This window comes from Myotis lucifugus, unplaced genomic scaffold (genome assembly GCF_000147115.1).
Source record: "Myotis lucifugus unplaced genomic scaffold, Myoluc2.0 scaffold_1, whole genome shotgun sequence".
Taxonomy (NCBI): Eukaryota; Metazoa; Chordata; class Mammalia; order Chiroptera; family Vespertilionidae; genus Myotis; species Myotis lucifugus.
The window spans coordinates 27,327,293-27,346,250 of NW_005871049.1; the positions used below are offsets into that span (position 1 = coordinate 27,327,293).

Sequence of the window (18,958 nt, forward strand, 5' to 3'; positions counted from 1 at the left end):
CCACTCCCTTCTGGCCTGCAAAGTTTCTGTTGAGAAATCAGCTGACAGTCATATGGGTACTCCCTTACAGGTAACTGACTGTCTTTCTCTTGCTGCTTTTAAGATTCTCTGTCTTTTGCTCTTGGCATTTTAATTATGATGTGTCTTGGTGTGGATTTGGATTCCTTTTGTTTGGGGTTCTCTGCGCTTCCTGGACTTGTAAGTCTATTTCTTTGACCAGGTAGGGGAAGTTTTCTGTCATTATCTCTTCAAATAGGTTTTCAATATCTTGCTCTCTCTCTCCTTCTGGCACCCCTATAATTCGGATGTTGGTACGCTTGAAGCTGTCCCAGAGGCTCCTTACACTATCTTCGTATTTTTGGATTCTTTTTTCATTTTGCTTTTCCGGTTGGGTGTTTTTTGCTTCTTCGTATTTAAAATCTTTGACTTGATTCTTGTGATCCTCTAGTCTGCTGTTGGAACTCTGCATAATATCCTTTATTTCAGTCAGTGTACGCTTAATTTCTAGTTGGTCCTTTTTCATAACCTCGAGGATCTCACTGGATTTCTTGAGGGTCTCACTACATTTATCGGCGGTCTCACCAGACTTTTTGAGGGTCTTACTAAATTTATTGGCGGTTTCTAGAAAGTTCTTGAAAAACCTTAAAAGTGTGGTTTTGAACTCTATATCCAGTAGTTTGCTTTCCTCCATTTCTGTCATTTGTGTCCTGTTTCTTTGTCTCCGCATTTTTTATGCTTCCCTGTGTTGATGGAGTGGCTTTCTGTGCTCGGTGTCCTATAGGGCCCAGTGGCTCAGCCTCCCCCATTACCTGAGGTGGACACTCTTGGTGCACCCCCTTGTGGGCTTTGTGCACAGTCTTGTAGTTAAGCCTTGATTGTTGTAGGTATCACTGGGAGGAATTGACTTCCAGGCCAATTGGCTGTGAGAATCAGCTGTGTCTGCAGTGGGAGAACTTCTGTGCTGAAGACACCCTTATGGGGCAAGACTTGCTTCAGTGGGGCTTTGGTGCTCACTGAGTCTGCCCCCTGAGTGTGTCCTCTATGGATCTGAGGAGCTGCAATCTGGATGGTCCCACTCTGACCACCGGGCACACTGGCTCCTGGATCTCTAAGGAGGTGCTAATCTAGCCCAGGGGTGGGCAAACTTTTTGACTCGAGGGCCACAATGGGTTCTTAAACTGGACCGGAGGGCCGGAACAAAAGCATGGATGGAGTGTTTGTGTGAACTAATATAAATTCAAAGTAAACATCATTACATAAAAGGGTACGGTCTTTTTCTTTTTTTTTAGTTTTATTCATTTCAAACGGGCGGGATCCGGCCCGCGGGCCGTAGTTTGCCCACGGCTGATCTAGCCTCTGCCTGAGGCTACCCAGCAGGAGCTCAGCTGTGAAGCAATGCATGTTGCCGTGGGGCCTTGGGCCAGCTGCAAGGGCCAGCTGCAAGTTTGTTAGGTAATTTTCAGATTGCAAAGGGCCAGGCCTTTCATATGCAAAAGCCGGCACACAGCTTGGGTGGGGCAGGGGTCCCAGGGGATCAACAGGGCAGAGTAAGCAGCTATGGCTGCCCTCAGAGGCCCCGCTTCTCAGTGTCCTGGCAATCGCTGCAAGCACCTAACTACAGTGGGTTAAACAGAGAATGGAACAGCAGAGTAAACAGAATTCTTGGTCTTCTTGCTCCAAACTTGTGGTATTAAAAGATCTATTTTAAAAACTGAGATTTTGCAGTTCATATGGTTAAGACTCCGCTGTAGTTGTCTATATGAATACAATATCTAAAATATAAATATTTTACAAATGCAGAGCACAGAACACAAAAATATATATCAAAACAAATATGAGACACACAAAAAATGAAATATCAGATGACAGAATTTGTGTGCTTCAGTTTTGTTGTAATATTAAATATAAACATTTCTAAAAAATAAAATATAGCCCCGTTGGCATGGCTCAGTAGTTGAGCTTCGACCTATGAACCAGGAAGTCATGGTTCGATTCCTGGTCAGGGCTCATGTCTAGGTTGTGGGCTTGATCCCCAGTGTGGGGTGTACAGGAGGCAGCCAATCAAAGATTTTCTCTCATCATTGATGTTTCTATCTGTCTCTCTCACTTCCTTCCTCTCCGAAACCAATAAAAATATATTTTAAAATGTCCTATACAATAAAATCCTAATATGCAAATCAACTGAATGGCCCTAGCTGGTTTGGCTCAGTGGATAGAACATCAGCCTGTAGACCGAAGGGTCCCGGGTTTGATTCTGGCCAAGGGCATGTACCTCAGTTGCAGGATCCTCCCCCACCCAGGCCATGGTCTCGGCTTGTGCAGGAGGCAACCACTCGATGTGTTTCTCTCACATCGATATTTCTCTCTGTCTTTCCATCTGTCTTCCACTCCCTCTAAAAATCAATGGAAAAATAACCTTTGGTGAGGAAAAAAACAAACAAACAAACAAAAACAGCTTTTGAGCCATAACTATGAGACATGCCAAGTCTCAAGTCCTCATCTGATACTGATTTAGCCAGTCAAACTACCAGAAGAAGCAATGTAATAGCTAAAGCTCAAGAGCTTTAGTATTAGCAATGCAAATGATTCTTGTCTATAGAAATGAAAATTGTTCAGGTGGCAATGCAGTTGATTGATAACCTACATATGTGTATGTTTTTTGAATGCTCTTTGACTTGGTTGTAATATCTTACTCATTCCTCATTATTGAGTGAAATGAAATCTTCGACACATTTGTTTTATATCTTAAATATGTTTTTATTGATTTTTTAAAAATTATCTTTTTCATAGGTTTTCTTCTTGATTTTTAGAAAGAGGGAAGGAGAAAGAGAAATATCTATCAGCTGCCTCCTGCAAGCTTCCCACTGGGGATTGAGCCTGCAACCCGGGCATGTGCCCTAACCGGGAAACAAACCAATGACCTCTTGGTGCATGGGATAATACCCAACTAACTGAGCCACACCAGCGAGAGCATGTTTTGATCTTTTAAAAAATTATTCTTAAACATGTTTTATCTATTTATTAAATGATGTTTAATTCAAAGACGCCTTTATATATTTTTAATGTGAGAAAAATTCCAAATTAATAATTCTATTCTAACATACACTTAACATGCAGTTTGTAGCAAGACTAAATTATTAAGTTTAAATTGACTCTTTTTTTTAATTTGTCAATTTGTTAAGCACATAATTATTAAAACATTTACCTTTGGTGCACCATCCTTTTGTATGCCTACATCATTAGTGGCAATTCCTTTTATACTACCATCTTCATGAAAAAGGACCTAAAATGAAACATATTTCATTATCACCTTAGGATTCATAATGACCTAGAAAAGAAATAATAAACAGCCTTAGATTTTTTTAGAAAGTGAACATGTTCTCTAGATTATAGAAATACAGGCTTTAAAACATCCAGGCAAAAGGAAAAACATGTTCTTAAAATACTGCCTTTTAGAATATGAAAGAACACAGCTCAAACAGCTGGAAATGAAAGAAATGCCACCACCTTGATCAGGAAGAAAATGGGGAAGCTACCAGAGAGCTCACTAAAACATCAGTAAGATGAAACCAAAAGCTGTTTGAAGAGTTCAGATACCAAAAATATGTACAGAGCCAGAAATCAAGGCCTGTAACAAATGAAGACCATCAGCATGGATGGAAAGCGAAGTGTCAGGAAAGCTTCTGTCCCAACTGAGTGAAGACTCCCTCCCTCTCCACCCCCGCAAAAAAGAACCCTCGAACGAAAACATAACAATAAAACAAAACAGGTTGACAACAGCCCAAAGCTGATTAAAGTGTATTTCTGGAGCAAGAAGAAAGGGGAAAAACTGGTCAAAAGTATACTTCTCAGGATGAGAAATAGGTTATTCTGCTTCTGTTTCCTCTCTGGAGGAAAATGCTCTTTGGATAGGAAAGTACAAAATGTACATTAGAAGCACATAACAAAAAGCACAGTAGTGGGAAGGTAAAATAAGGATTTGTAGCAATGGAAATAAAAAGAAAGAAAAAAACATTTTACTTGATACCTTGAAAATGAATTAACAGTAGAATATAGCTATGAACTAGAACTGAAGTCTGGCTCAGAGTCCCAAAAAACTGATATCCTATTGATAATTAGAGGCCCAGTGCATGAAATTTGTGCATTCAGGGGCAGGGGTGTCCCTCAGCCCAGCTTGCAGCCCTCTCACAGTCTGGGAGCCCCGAGATGGATCACTCCAAAGAGGTAGGCCCTGCCCACCCACCATAGAGCCACCACAGGGTAGCCTGGGCCTCCCTCTTTGGGGCGATCATGGAGCCCCCTGATTGATCACCCCACCGGCTGGTGGCCTGGGCCTCCCTCTGCGGGGTGATCATGGGGTGATGGCAGGGACCCCTGACCAATCGCATCGCACCCGCCTTGGCTGGCCTGGTGCCAGTGGGTGTCATAGCATGGTCATCTGGACGGTCATTCTACTGTTTGGCCGTTCGGTCGATTTGCATATTATGCTTTTATTATTATAGATCAGCGGTTCTCAACCTGTGGGTCACGACCCCTTTGGTGGTCGAATGACCCTTTCACAGGGGTCGCGTAAGACCATCCTGCATATCAGATATTTATATTACGATTCATAACAGTAGCAATATTACAGTTATGAAGTAGCAACGAAAATAATTTTATGGTTGGGTCACAACATGAGGAACTATATTTAAAGGGCCAGAAGGTTGAGAACCACTGTTATAGATGATCTTTAAGGAAGTAAGAAAAAGAGGAGGTACTAGAGACTTGAGTGTGTATGTACTCTAAAAGTAAAAATCATGGATTCTACACACCACCTATTTGTGATTTTGACATGAATCTCAAGAACATTTTAACCAGGAGAAATGTAAAGCTCCAACCTTGGGCCCAAAATACAAAATGCATATGTATGGGCTGGAAAAACAAATTAGTAACAGCAAGTATAATACAGGGACCTAAGAGTTTTTATTTGACTTACACACTGTAAAGGTAAAAACAAATACAAAATTATTTTGAATTTTCCCTGGCTCAAAAATAAGAGATTCTTTCAGCAAATCTGTTAGAAAACTTAACTGTAAACTCATTCTCTGAGATATATGTGAATCATTTTATTTCATTTATTTTTTAAAAATATATTTTTATTAATTTCAGAGAGGAAAGGAGAGGAGAGAGAGATAGATAGAAACATCAACAATGAAAGAGAATCATTGATCGACTGCCTCCTACAGGTCCCTTCTAGGGATCAAGCCCGCAACCCAGGCATGTGCCCTTGACCAGAATCAAACCCAGACCTTTCAGTCAGCAGGCTGATACTCTATCCACTGAGCCAAACCAGCTAGGGTGAAGATTTTGTTTTTAATAATTTCCCCAATAGTACTTAGTGAATATCAACAGTATGATATGGTTGCCAAAAGAGTTATTTTGAGAGAATTAACAGAATAACATTTTCTAGAATGAAGAAGGTAATGGCCCTACTCCACACTAGGCTTGAAGTAGTATATGCATTCTGGGTGCCACCTAATAAGGGAATAAAAGGGAAATGTATTCAGAGGAGGACAATGAGAATACTGAAGGAACTCAAATTATTGACACGATTGAAAGAACTGAGAATGTTTAAGCTGGGAGAGAAAAACCACAAGAGTAAAGTTAAGGAAGAAGAAAGAGCAGGGCATAATTATAGATGAAAGGTTTCTTTCCAATTGGAAGAGGGCATAGATTTGTTCTATATAACATAAAATATAAATTTCTATTCAATATGAGAAAGAGTGCATTACCAACAATCCATTACCAAATGAAAATTTAGAGGTCTTTTCATCCCTGATGGGATTCAATCATAAGTTGGGCCATCATTTGATGTGGGTATAATATAAGGAATTCAAGTACTCTTTGGATTAGATCTTTTTAAGATTCCTTCTAATTTTGCAATTCTAAAATCCTATGGCTTTTCCTTTTATTTCTTTATCTCTGTACCATTCTTTGTTTATTCTAAAGAAAACATCACTTCCTATAAATATTAAACACAAAACAAAACTATACAAACCTCAGCAGCAGCATAACCAGGGTATACTTCAACACCAAGGGCTTCTGCTTGTTCTCCCATCCAGCTTACTAAATGTCCCAAGCGCACAATGTAATTGCCATGATTATTCATTGGGAGACCTACAAATAAATGCTTACTTTATAAATCTGACTTTTTATTGATAAAACTAAAAAACATAAATACTTAATTTAAAAATTCAAATCAATGTATAATTTCTGCATAAACATACACAGTCTTTTATGGTCACAATTTTAATTTCTATAATTTTGATCTAGAACTCTATTAAATTAAAAACAATATTACAGCATTAAATTAAAAATTCCTGGTTGGCTTTCAAGACTAACTCAATTCTTCTAGACTGGAAGACAAAATAACTGGGTTCCAATCCTGCTTCCCCATAAGCTAGCTGTATAACTCTGGGTAAAGCCTACAAATCTCGGGCCTCAGCTTTCTCATCTGTAAAAGGACGGAATTTCACCAGATGAAATGTAGTTCCTTCCAGTTGTAGAATTCTATAATTCTGTGATTATTTATCATATCTTACCTGGAAGAATTGGCACAGGAATTCTATATTTCTGTGTTAAAATTGCAAACCTGTCTTCTGTTACAGGAGTGTTAAGGGGAGCCTAGAAATAAAATATGTTAAGAAAGGAAAGTTTTAGTTCATATTTGTAAGGGTAAATACAAATAAAAAACAAAAAGTAAGGAGACAGCATGGATGGACCTTGAGAATATTATGCTAAATGAAATAAGCCAGTCAGAGGAAAGACAAATACCACATGATCTCAATTATATGTAGAATCTAATGAACATAATAAACTAATGAACAAAATAGGTCCAGAGGCATGAACGCATGGAACAGACTGACAGATCTTAGAGGGGAGGTGGCTCGGGAGATGCAAATAACCAAAGAACTTATATACATATATGCAGAGCACATGGACACAGATAATAGTGTGGTGAAGGCATGGGGTGAAGCAGGGGCTGGGTGGAAGGCGTTCAACTGTCAACAATAAAATATATATAAATAACAATTTAAAAAGGGAACTACCCTCCTCAATTTTCTTTCATCATTTTCTTTAGAAAATTTGGACTGTCTTTGTCTCTTTGAGATGTATGGGGATCTTTTTTAAACTTAAACAAGCCAGTTTTGCATCCCAGGAATGTCTTTCTTGGGGACCTTGGAGACATCTGTGAAATGTGAACATCAAGGAGGATGGCTTCCTGTCTCCCTGTCTGTGGGAGTTTAGCCTAGGAGCTTGCTCCAAGTTGTAATTTCCTGCTTGATGAAAACATAAGACAAATTTTATTTTTCCTTTGGAAAAAGATAATTAACATGTATACAATAGATTGTTTCTGCCTAGATATATAGGGCTTTGATGTGAAAAACTTTTTCTATTAGAATTGATATTAGTCAATAATCATTCATTGATATCTATTTCTGATATAATATTGAAAAGAGAAAGTTAATTAGGCATAATTAAAGTATTTCTACTTTAAAGGAGCTTGATATTTTAGAAAGAACAGCAGAAGTTAAATTTTTGGAATTTAGCTTACTCCACATGGAAAAAAATACAGAAATATTTATACAGTGTTTTACCTTTACAAAGCATATTCACAGATACTAAATATTCTAACCTTAAAGGTAGGATATATATAATATAACCCATCTCACATAAGAAAAACTGAAATATATAGAGTATAAAATTTTAACCAAGTCATACAATTATAAGAGCAGTAAAACCAACACTTGGTTCTCTGCATATCATACCCGTGCCTTTTCAGCTTAGATGTGGGTGACCATGATTCATTGCTTTAAAAATTAGATCAGATTATCCTCCTTGGCTTTAGCTATTGCAATGTCCAGGAAATTAGATAACACTTTATTAAGAACAAGGATGTAAACACTTATGGAGAAAGTTAGGAAATGCCCTCAAAATCAAAATGCTCTATTTTTTTTTCAGTACAAATATTAAAAGATCTCCTCAAGATAATGCCTTCTCATAAACTCAGTACATAAATACAACATGTAGAAGGCATTATACAAAAATGAGTTAATCTATATATTTGACATAATTTTATCTATTTTTGCTCCTTTTAAATAAAAAAAATCAGTAGTTATCCTTTACAAGATATAATTACATAAAAAGGGTTTCCATTATGCCAGTAATTTGGAAATAAAGAGTCAATAAAGATTAGACTTTTCATAAAAACCAATTTTTCATACTCCCTTCTCCTTCCAGTCTGGGAACAGTTCTTCGAAAGCACGTGGATCAAGGCAAGCCCCTGAGAGAGTATGAGCTCCTATTTGAGCAGCTTTCTCCACTAGACACACACGGATGTCCTTTTCTTGCTGAGCAGCCAACTGCTTTAGCCGAACAGCAGCAGACAGCCCTGCAGGGCCTGCACCAACTATTACTACATCTGCTTCTTCTGCAAACCTCTCCATGCTCACTCCTGTGAGGAAAAAAGTTTAAGAAGTACATAAAAAGTCTGGGATGAATATAACCTGCCAAAATCACATAGTGGCTTATAAATACCCACTATGCTCTAGAACAGTGGTTCTCAACCTTCTGGCCCTTTAAATACAGTTCCTCGTGTTGTGACCCAACTATAAAATTATTTTCGTTGCTACTTCATAACTGTAATGTTGCTACTGTTATGAATCGTAATGTAAATATCTGATATGCAGGATGGTCTTAGGCGACCCCTGTGAAAGGGTCGTTCGACCGCCAAAGGGGTTGCGACCCACAGGTTGAGAACTGCTGCTCTAAAACATTATTATTTTCAAAAATTGCCCCTCTCCTTTGCATGAGAAGTGTACTAAAGATATTACTGTATTAATTGTATATTCTCTTACTTCTGGTTCCAGTGCATGCTTTATTTTTGCTTCCATAAATGAACTTTTGGCTTTGAGATTTATTATTATAAATTTAGCAAATATTTGTTTTTCTAAATAATATGTAATTGATTTTATAAATCTATGTATTATTAGATATTTTTACAGTACCATGAAAAATATTTCCCTCTACAAAATGATACAAAGTATCTATAAAGTCTCAACAATTTTGCACAAATTATTACCTACCTTCCCATCGTTTGTCCTTATCCCGGGGATAAATAGTATAGTGGGTAGTAATTCGAGGTACAACGGAAGTTGAAGCCCATCTTGTAGCACACAGAGGTAGATAATTTTTCTTAATTTTTAAGGCATGAAAGCACTGATATGCTGCACAAAAATTATGAACATTATTATTTTTTCAATTAGCTTTTCTCAGAAATAGACTGAAAAAATATATTTAAAAAATCTAGGATTGAGGATCAGAGCTGGTTTCTGGTTAATTTTCTATTAATTAGCCCTAACACTTTAAGCAAATTACTTGATTTGTTTCCTCGTCCAAAAAAGTAAAGGGTCACAGGTCTAAGGTACCTTCATGACCTAAAACTGCATGATTACACATGATGCCTTATATTTGGAGACTTGTTTATATTCTGACCCTATAAAAACTGCAGACATTCAGGGAATAGTTTGATCTGTGCTGTAGAGCTATTAGTTGTGACATAAACTAAAATAGACTGTACCCTTTCATAGATGAACAATTCAGTTAGCTTTTTTCTCATAAAGCAATGTTTTCAAATTATAATATTTAAAGTAGCTAATAAACTAATTTATTCAATCTAGCTCATGTCAAGTTTAACCTATAAATAGGATGACCATATAATTTATAATCCAAACTAGCTACTTTTGAGAGTAATAAAGGTTAGTATTAATAATTATGTTGGAACAATACTGGCAAAAATGGGTTTATAATCAGCCTCTTTTTAAATTAGATTGGCTCTCATATATGGCAATATTTTCTGAGCCTAAAAAATGTATACATAATCTGAGTTAGCAAATAGAATTTAATGGAAATAAACAGAAGTATGAAAACATTTATCTGTAAGAAAGTTATTAAACCTCTGTTGTCCTTAAACCTTCAACTCCATCTCCTTCTTCCCTTACCTGGAGCAGATAATCTATGTCAAACCTCATAGAAAGAGAGAAGCAATTAGGTGGGAACTTTCTCAATTCCTGGGCAACAACCTCTAATGTAATCTGTATTTGTGGTACCCTTCCACCAAATCTATAACCTCCCTCAGTCTAGTCATGAGAAATCACCAGACAAACTCAGATTGAAGGACATTCCACAAAATGCCAGGCCAGTCTATTCCGAAAGTGTCAAGGTCATGAAAGACTAGAAAAGGCAGAGAAACTGTCACACTAAAGTAGACTAAGGAACTAGACAACTAAGAACATCTGGTAACCTGGATTGGATCCTATAACAACAAAGGAAAGCTGAATAAAGTATGTAGTTTAACAGTATTGTATCAATGTTAATTTCTTAGTTTTGATAATTATATTATAGTCATGTAAGAAGTTAATCTAAGCAAAGGTTTTATGGGAACTCTGTGCTATCTTTTCAACTCTTCTGTAAATCTAAAATTATTTTTTTAATTTAAAAATAAAGATTATGATGATACAAAGTAACTAAGAAAAGATCAAAGACCTAAATATAAGAACTAAAACTATAAATTAAAAAAAAATACTCCCACACCTGGGTGTATATTTTTGTCACCTTGGAACAGTGGTTACTTAGCAATGACAAAAGCAACAAAAGAAAAAATAGATAAGCTGTACTTCATCAAAATGAAAACCTTTTGTGCTTCAAAGGATATTATTAAGAAAGTAAAAAAATAACCCATGAAATCGGAGAAAATACTATTTGCAAATTATATTTCTGATAAGGGACTTGTATCTAGCATATATAAAGAATTCATTTCTAATATTAACAAAAAAACAACAACAATTAAAACCAGACAAAGAATCTAATTAGATATTTCTCCAAAGGAGATATACAATGGCTGCTAATCACATGAAAAGATGCTCAACATCACTAACCATCCTGGAAATACAAATAAAAACTATAACAAGTTACCACTTTATATAAGGCAGATAATAAAAAGTGATAATGAGCATGTGGAGAAATTGGAACCTTCATATACTGTTACGGGAATGTTAAATGGTACAGCCACTTTGAAAAAAAGTCTGACTGTCTCTCAAAATGTTAAACATAGAGTTTCCATATGACTCACTTCTAAGTATATACTTAAGATAAATAAAAACATAAGTCTACACAAAAAACTTGTACACAGATGTTCATAGTTGCATTATTCATAACAGCCAAAAAGTGAAAACAACTCAAATGTTCATTAGTGAATTGATAAATAAAAATATATCCATAAGTGGAATATCATTCAGCAATGAAAAGAAATTAAGTAGTGATATGTGCTACACCATGGATGAACCTTGAAAACATTATGCTAAGTGAAAGTCAGCCACAAAAAACCCACATATATAATGAATATTCCATGTATATGAAATATTCAGAATAGACCAATTTATAGAGATAGAAAGTAGATTAGTGGTCTGGCGCTGGAGGGGTTTAGGAGTGACTGTTAATGGGTATGGGGTTTCTATTTGGGGTGATGAAAATGTTCTAGTACACTGTAGTATGGCACAACTTGGTGAATATACTAAAAACTTTAGATCAGCGGTTCTCAACCTGTGGGTCGCGACCCCTTTGGGGGTCGAACGACCCTTTCACAGGGGTCACCTAAGACCATCGGAAAACACATATATAATTACATATTGTTTTTGTGATTAATCACTATGCTTTAATTATGTTCAATTTGTAACAATGAAAATACATCCTGCATATCAGATATTTATATTACGATTCATAATAGTAGCAAAATTACAGTTATGAAGTAGCAACGAAAATAATTTTATGGTTGGGGGTCACCACAACATGAGGAACTGTATTCAAGGGTCGAAACATTAGGAAGGTTGAGAACCACTGCTTTAGATAGTGTGAACTGTGTGGTATGTAACATATCTCAATAACACTGTTATTAAAAAAAGAACATTTACAGTCACATACAAAAGATTATGGGGAAAACACTGTTTTGTTTTTTAGAATCTTGGATTTAGGAAGGTTTTTCTAGGTATGTAAAAATCTCAAAAATCATTACGTCATTTGACTAAAAATTTAAAAAATTTATATGACAAAAAAAGATATAAACATAATGTCTTGCTTAATTGTCTGAATGCTACCAGTAGACAGCATAGTCCTTAAGTATTTGTCTTTTCCTTGTTGTATGCTAAACCCCAGTCTTACCCTAATTTACAGGTACAGTGGGGCCTTGACTTACGAGTGTCCCGACTAACGAGTTTTTTGAGATACCAGCTGTCTCTCCGCCCGATTTTTTGCATTGAGTTGACAGAGTAATTTGAGTTAATGAGCTCCTTAACGAGCTCGGTCTCAGAACGAATTAAACTCGTAAGTCAAGGCCCCACTGTATAATATTTTACACTCTCCTTCATTATAGTACTCATTTACGATTCAACCATGGTTTTATAAAACAGGTTAATGCTTTTTTTAGTGTCATTCTCTGTGTAAAGGCAAACTAGAGTTATAAATCAGAAGCATTAAAAAACCAACATGAGGGAATGAAAAGATAATTCATAGAGTGGAAGAAAATATCTGCAAAACATGTAGCTGATAAAGAACTGGTATCCAAAATACAAAAAGAACTCATAAAAAAACAAACACTGCAATCAAAAAATGGACCAAAGATCTGAACTGACAACCCACCAAAGAAATACAGATGTACAGATGGAAAATAGGCATATGAAAAGATGCTGAACAGCCCTGACTGATGTGGCTCAGTAGGTTGGATGTTCTTCCGTGCACCAGAAGGTTGCTGATTTGATTCCTGAGTCAGGGGCAAAGCCTGGGTTGGGGGCTGATCCCCGGTAAGGGGCGTGCAAGGAGGCAGCTGATCTGATGTTATTCTCACATTGATGTTTCTCTCTCTCTCTCTCCCTTCTTCTCTCTCCAAAAATCAATTAAAAATCTTAAAAAAAAGATATGAACATCTTATATTATAGGGAGCTACCAACAATAATATATTATACATTTAAAATTTTTTCAAGAGGTTACATCTCATGTTAAGTGTTCATATCATAATAAAAGATAGAAAATATCCACGATTTAAAAGAAAACCTCACATGAATTTTTACAGCAGCTTTATTCATAATTGTCAAAACTTGGAAGATATCCTTTAATGGGTGAACAGATAAACAGAATGATGTGCATCCGTACAATTAAATATTATTTATTACTAAAATGAAATAAGCTATTAGCCATGAAAAGATGTGGATGTAACAAATGCATATTGAAAGAAACCAACATGACATTCTGGAAAAGACAAAACTATAGAGATATTAAAAAGATCAGTGGTTGCCAGGGTTCAGAAAGAGGAAGAGATGAATAAGTCAAACTCAGGGAATTTGGGGGGGGAAGGCAGTGAAACTATTCTGTATGATAATGTCATTAACGGCAGATACATGACATACACATATCAAAACCCATAGAGTGTACAACACAAAGAATGAACACTAATGTAAACTATTATTAATAATATATCAATATTCGTTCACCACTTGTAACAAATGTACCACACCAATGCCAAGATAGTGAAGGAGTTATATAGAAACTCTGTGTACATTCTGCTCCATTTTTCTCTAAACCTAAAACTGCTAACAAAAAATAAAGTTTATTAATTAAAAACAAACACAAAAAAGGGCAACATGTAAAAATTCAATGGTTAAGTGCACAGGCTTAGAGACTGTCTACTTTGTGTTTGAACTCATTAATAGCAATGACATTTTCAGCAAGTTACTCTACTCTTCCCTACCACATAAGCTCTAAAGTTTATGATCAATCTTTGACTTAGAAATACTATGGTATAAGATCTAGTATATGTCTTATACAAGCAAGTAGCTAATATATTTGTTAGCTGGACAGGAAACTTCCTAGTTAAAATTTCAACTCCCACCCAGGAACGCGCAAATCTCTGGTTTAATTTCCTAACACTAATTCCTGAGTTATAGAGCTATAATAATAATGAGGACTTTTCTAATTTTTAACTTGTCTCTTATAAATGAATCATCTATCTGCAAATGAACAATTTCCTAAGTATGGACTATAACAAACGAAGACTTTTGCATGGATTTGGAATACAGGGTTGGGCAAAAGTAGGCTTACAGTGTTCGTATGAAAAATAATAATAATAAAAGAAAAAACTCTGTGTTTTGCATACGCATAATTGTAAACCTACTTTTGTCCCACCCTGTATATAATAAAATTTATATTTTCATGGACTGTTTCATACTAAACAGTTGAGAATTTTCAATTTTAATACCACATCTTATCCTTCATGACCTTATGAGATATTTGGGACAGCTACAATCCCCATTTACATTAAATAAACAGAAATTAAGATGATCCCAGCCAAGCTGAGTCTCAATCCTTCCATCATCTGTCTAGTTCTGAGACTCCAGTGGATTTGGAATGATTTCTGAAGTGATGGAACCTGAGCTGTGTGAAACAAGTTGTTTTTTTATTATTTTTTTTTCTAATTAAGGGAGAGATGACAACCTGGCATAGGATAATTATTTCTATTCTTTAAACCCAATTGCAGAATTAATACATTTTATGTTTACTCCTTGCAATAAAATGATTTTTTAAAATCCTCACCTGAGGCTATGTTTATTGATTTGAGAGAGAAAGAGAGAGAGAGAGATCAATTGGTTGCCTCCCTTATGCACCCCAAAGGGGTGATTGAACCTGCAACCTTTTTGGTGCACTGGACAACACTCCAACTAACTTAGCCACCCAGCCAGGGCTCTCCAATAAAAATGATTGTTTGACAAAAGTAAAAACCTGGCATCAGACAATAATTAAAGATTATGATTAATCTTAATCATAATACTACCTTGTTTATTCCAACTAAATTAGGTAGTAGGGCAGATGAATGCAGAAGGAAAAGAGATTTGGAGTGACACCTCTAAAGTCTTTTAAACACTAAAAGTCTCACCAAGCCAGTGTGGCTCAGTGGTTGAGCATTGACCTAAGAAACAAGAGGTCACTGGGTTGGATTCCTGGTCAGGGCAGTGCAGTTAGGTGAGTGCAGGAGGCAACCAATCAATGATTCTCTCTCATCCTTGATGTTTCTGTCTTGCCCTCTCCCTTCCTCTCTGAAATCAATAAAAATATATTAAAAAAACAAACACTAAAAGTCTGCTTTTGATAATCACTCTTAAGTTGGTAAGTAAACTAAATTTCTCTATTGCAAATGCATACTAAAAATGTTTTATTGGGAATAATTTTTAAACCTTAAATAATCCTTCATATATCCTAAATCTAAAAACGTATATAAGACACATAAAGATATTATAGAACTCAGTTCCAGAGTTCAATTATAGTAATAGCATTATTCAAAAGAGCATTTAAGAATCTTTATTATTTACATTTTTATTAAATGACATAGCAATATTTTAAGTTTTAGTTTAGTGTCGCATTACTGTAGTTTAAAGTTTAGAAGTTTTCATCTGCTTCTGAAAACTGATGATTTGGTATCAGACAAAACTGTAATTCTGTTGCTCATACAGCTAGTGATTTTCTTGAGAATATTTAGAACTGGGCAGTCTGATATCCTCTGGAGGGTTAAAGAAAATCATGACCTTTACTCCTTTTCTGAAAACAAATCTGATATTTCACTTTAAAGTGTACACTTAGGCACCTTGGCTTAATTTTGGTGGAGAGTGAGCTCAAAAGTCCATTGAACTCATAACATTACCCTATGAAAGTCACACTGACAGTACATTTGTGCTTGTCTCTAAAACATTTAAATGTTAGCCCAGTAGTACTAACACTAGGCTGTGGAAATGGCAATGATTTAAGCATCCAAGGAAAATGGAAATGGTAAATTTGGTGGAGTTATGTTAGCACTTGGCCGAAGAATGACTTCTAACTTCAACTAAATTAGGCAGTAGGGCAGATAGCAGCATCTGACTACTTTTATATTAAAAACAAGAACAAAAAACCCCACAATATATCTACACATTAAGTGTAGTAATACATGCATGCGTAAAATGAACTTGAAACAAAATTTTACTTATTTAATATATAACGGCCAACTTTGACAAAATCCCACTTTAATGAAATTTACATAATAAGAACATCCTTGAAGTTGCAATAGGTATACTTGTTTATTCCACATCCGAAAATTAAATCAGATTAGAAAAAAATTAAGCCAGATGTGAGCGAATTCAAGATCCTGTAGTGAACTTTTTTGGGGGGAATTTTTCGTTTTGTTAAGTAAAACAAAACAAAACACCATCCCAGTGCATCATTCTACCTTTAAAGTGACAGGATAGGCAATGTGGTATTTCCACGAGTCATCGTGGGGGTGCTAGGGACGCCCACAACACGATGAGCCCCTCGAGCTAATTTTACACAAGGCAGAAAAACTCCGGGCGCTCGAAATAATCTGGTGACTTAGGCGGCACATATGAATGTTAATCATCACGATTAACATTCATATGTGAGGCTGGCGGCAAAGACGCAACTCAGGTCGAGACCCAGGAGAAAACCTGCGCAAATACTCTTCTACCCATATCCAGCGGTGCCACAGCTAACACCTGAGCCTCGGGGTAAGGGTCCGAGCCAGAATCCGGGACGATTCGGTCCGGGCGTCCACCGGGGGCCCGTGTGCACACGTTTCCCCGGCCCACGACCTTTCCCCTAGTTGTCCGTTCTCCGGCTGCGGACGGCCAAGCCCCGGAGGATCCCGGGGTCCACCGCCAGGTGCAGGCGGCGTGACCTTTGTCGTAGGTTGGCTTCGGAAAGCGACCGGAGGAGAAGCGGGAGGAGACAGGTGCCGACAGCCCCCACCTGTGACCCTTTCCCCCTAAACGACTCGACCTTTCCCCGCTAATTCCCCTCCCGAAATGCCCTCTCACCCGGGCAGGACAGCTTGGCTAGTGGCACCAACATGTTCGCTGTCATCGGGACTCTTCGTCGGACACCAGCGGAAGGAGGACTGCCAGTGGCTCGCCGCGGGCGCTGGACCTCTAGGCCTCGGGGGGCGCCATTACCTGCCGGGAAGCACCAACCCCTCTGCTGAAACCTGCCTCTCTGCTCAGCCCACCTCACAGGCTTCAAGGCGTTCCCGCCTCTTTCTCGTTCTGCGCCGGCGCCACGCGTGACGCAATGGCCAGCCGAGGCTTCCGGGTCGTGTCCCGCGGCCTGTGGTGGTGGATTGAAGTTGTCCCGACCATCTCCCAAGCCCCATGGTGCACCGCGCACGCAGCCAAAGGCAGCGAGAAGCGAAGCAAAGCGCACGGCATCCTGGGAGTTGTAGTCTTCTGCTGAAGAGCCTGGTAAGCCCGTAAGGAGCTTTGCGCTGGAGCAGCGAGCTGCCCACGGTGAATCCACTGATATCTGATAGGCTGTCCTGAAAAAATGCCGTTTTCGGTATTGGGCAGACGCCCACAGGAGACGGGGCGGGATTTTGGGGGAGAGGAGGCGGGGCCTCTGGCCTTAGGGCGCGAGCAGTTGAAAGACGGTTGGTGTCGGTTCCGATAAGTTCCGATTCGGCCGTCCCAACACTTCTCCATGGCAGACCCCGAGGAGGCGCGGGTTTCTTCGCAGCCCCCGCCACCTTCCTTCTCTCCCTCGTCTTCTGAAGCCTCTTCCACATCTTCCCCCGGCATCCCAGTGAGTTTGGACTGGCCAGTTCCGAGCAGGAGCCCAACGGTGGACCGGCTGGAGGAAGTGGAGCTGCAGATCGGAGACGTGAGTGGCGGGGACAGGTGCCCCGACCGCGTCCCCAGCCCGCGCTTGTTGGCAGACAGACCGCGGCGGGGTCCGGGAGCGAGGGGCTGGGAATCCTAACGCGCAGAAGGACGGAATCCGCCTTTAGATTTAGCTTGGGGGAATTAGGGGGTGCCCCCACCATCCCCATCCCTCCGTCTTTCTGCCTCGCCTTCTGGTTCCCATCATCCCTGTAACCCGAAACCACGCGCTCTGCTGCCAGGACTGTGCTGGCTCTGCCTGCCCCCCCTCCACCCCCCCCCCCCATCCTCCCCCCGTGCTGTCTGTGGGTCAGGCTGGGACCTCTTCCTCCGCGGGACCTGAGAGCCCGCTGTTCTGGTTGGCCACCTGCCCAGAGCCAGCTGACAAGGCTGTTGTCTTTCTCAGGCTGGCTTCCCGCTGGACCCAGTTTGGAGGGGTTAGTCCCCGCCCCGTAGCCCAGATTGTTTCATTTAACGGTTCTGGGAATCACAGGGAGGGATCTTTGACTGGTTGGTTTCTGTTGAATCTCGAATTTCCAAAAACTAATGCCCCTGTGGGAGGGGGGGCACAAACACACATCCCTGACACCCCGCCCCCACACACACACTTTTGACCCCCCCCCCCCCCCACACACACACACCTGAAACCGAAACACATAAGACATCATCGGAGGGGATCACCGTTTCCGTATTTAAGGACTCCTGAGTGGGTCAGGAAGAATGAAGTATTTAGTGAATGAGGTGTGGTCTTCCTGGGAGACGTTTGTGGAATAGACCCGCCTGTGCAGATTGGAAACTGGGGAATGAACTGGATTATATCATGGCTCAAGTATTTGTGTGTGTGTGTTTTTTTAATATATTGATTTTTTACAGAGAGGAAGAAAGAGGGATAGAGAGTTAGAAACATCGATGAGAGAGAAACATCCATCAGCTGCCTCCTGCACACCCCCTACTGGGGATGTGCCCACAACCAAGGTACATGCCCTTGACCGGAATCGAACCTGCGACCCTTCAGTCCTCAGGCCGATGCTCTATCCACTGAGCCAAACCGCTTAGGGCCTGATGTTATTTTTGATGCCGGCTAATATTTGCTTAATCTTCTGACTAAACTTTCATAGAATCTTTTATGAAAATTAATTTCATCAGTAGACAAAAATACCACAGTGTTACTAGGAGCA

General features: G+C 38.9%; 2 protein-coding genes across 3 annotated transcripts in view; one reads left to right on the forward strand and one right to left on the reverse strand.

Annotated features, from left to right (window-relative positions):
* ETFDH (electron transfer flavoprotein dehydrogenase) overlaps positions 1-17,219 on the reverse strand; it is a 30,220-nt gene extending 13,001 nt beyond the window's left edge. Inside the window, exons 1-6 of one of the 2 annotated variants that reach the window (XM_006081850.3) lie at positions 16,947-17,219; positions 9,126-9,266; positions 8,265-8,494; positions 6,582-6,663; positions 6,038-6,156; positions 3,206-3,283 (exon numbers count right to left, since the gene is read on the reverse strand). In XM_006081850.3, coding sequence (XP_006081912.1) covers positions 3,206-3,283; positions 6,038-6,156; positions 6,582-6,663; positions 8,265-8,494; positions 9,126-9,266; positions 16,947-16,992 — 696 coding nt within the window. In that variant the 5' untranslated portion in view covers positions 16,993-17,219. The remainder of the gene's footprint in view (positions 1-3,205; positions 3,284-6,037; positions 6,157-6,581; positions 6,664-8,264; positions 8,495-9,125; positions 9,267-16,946) is intronic. The other variant, XM_023755380.1, reaches the window with a different exon arrangement.
* Positions 17,220-17,381: 162 nt separating this feature from the next.
* CUNH4orf46 (chromosome unknown C4orf46 homolog) lies at positions 17,382-18,023 on the forward strand. The gene has a single exon (XM_006081852.3). The coding sequence runs from the start codon at positions 17,602-17,604 to the stop codon at positions 17,878-17,880; it is 279 nt and encodes a 92-aa protein (XP_006081914.1). The 5' UTR covers positions 17,382-17,601; the 3' UTR covers positions 17,881-18,023.
* Positions 18,024-18,958: the final 935 nt, after the last annotated feature.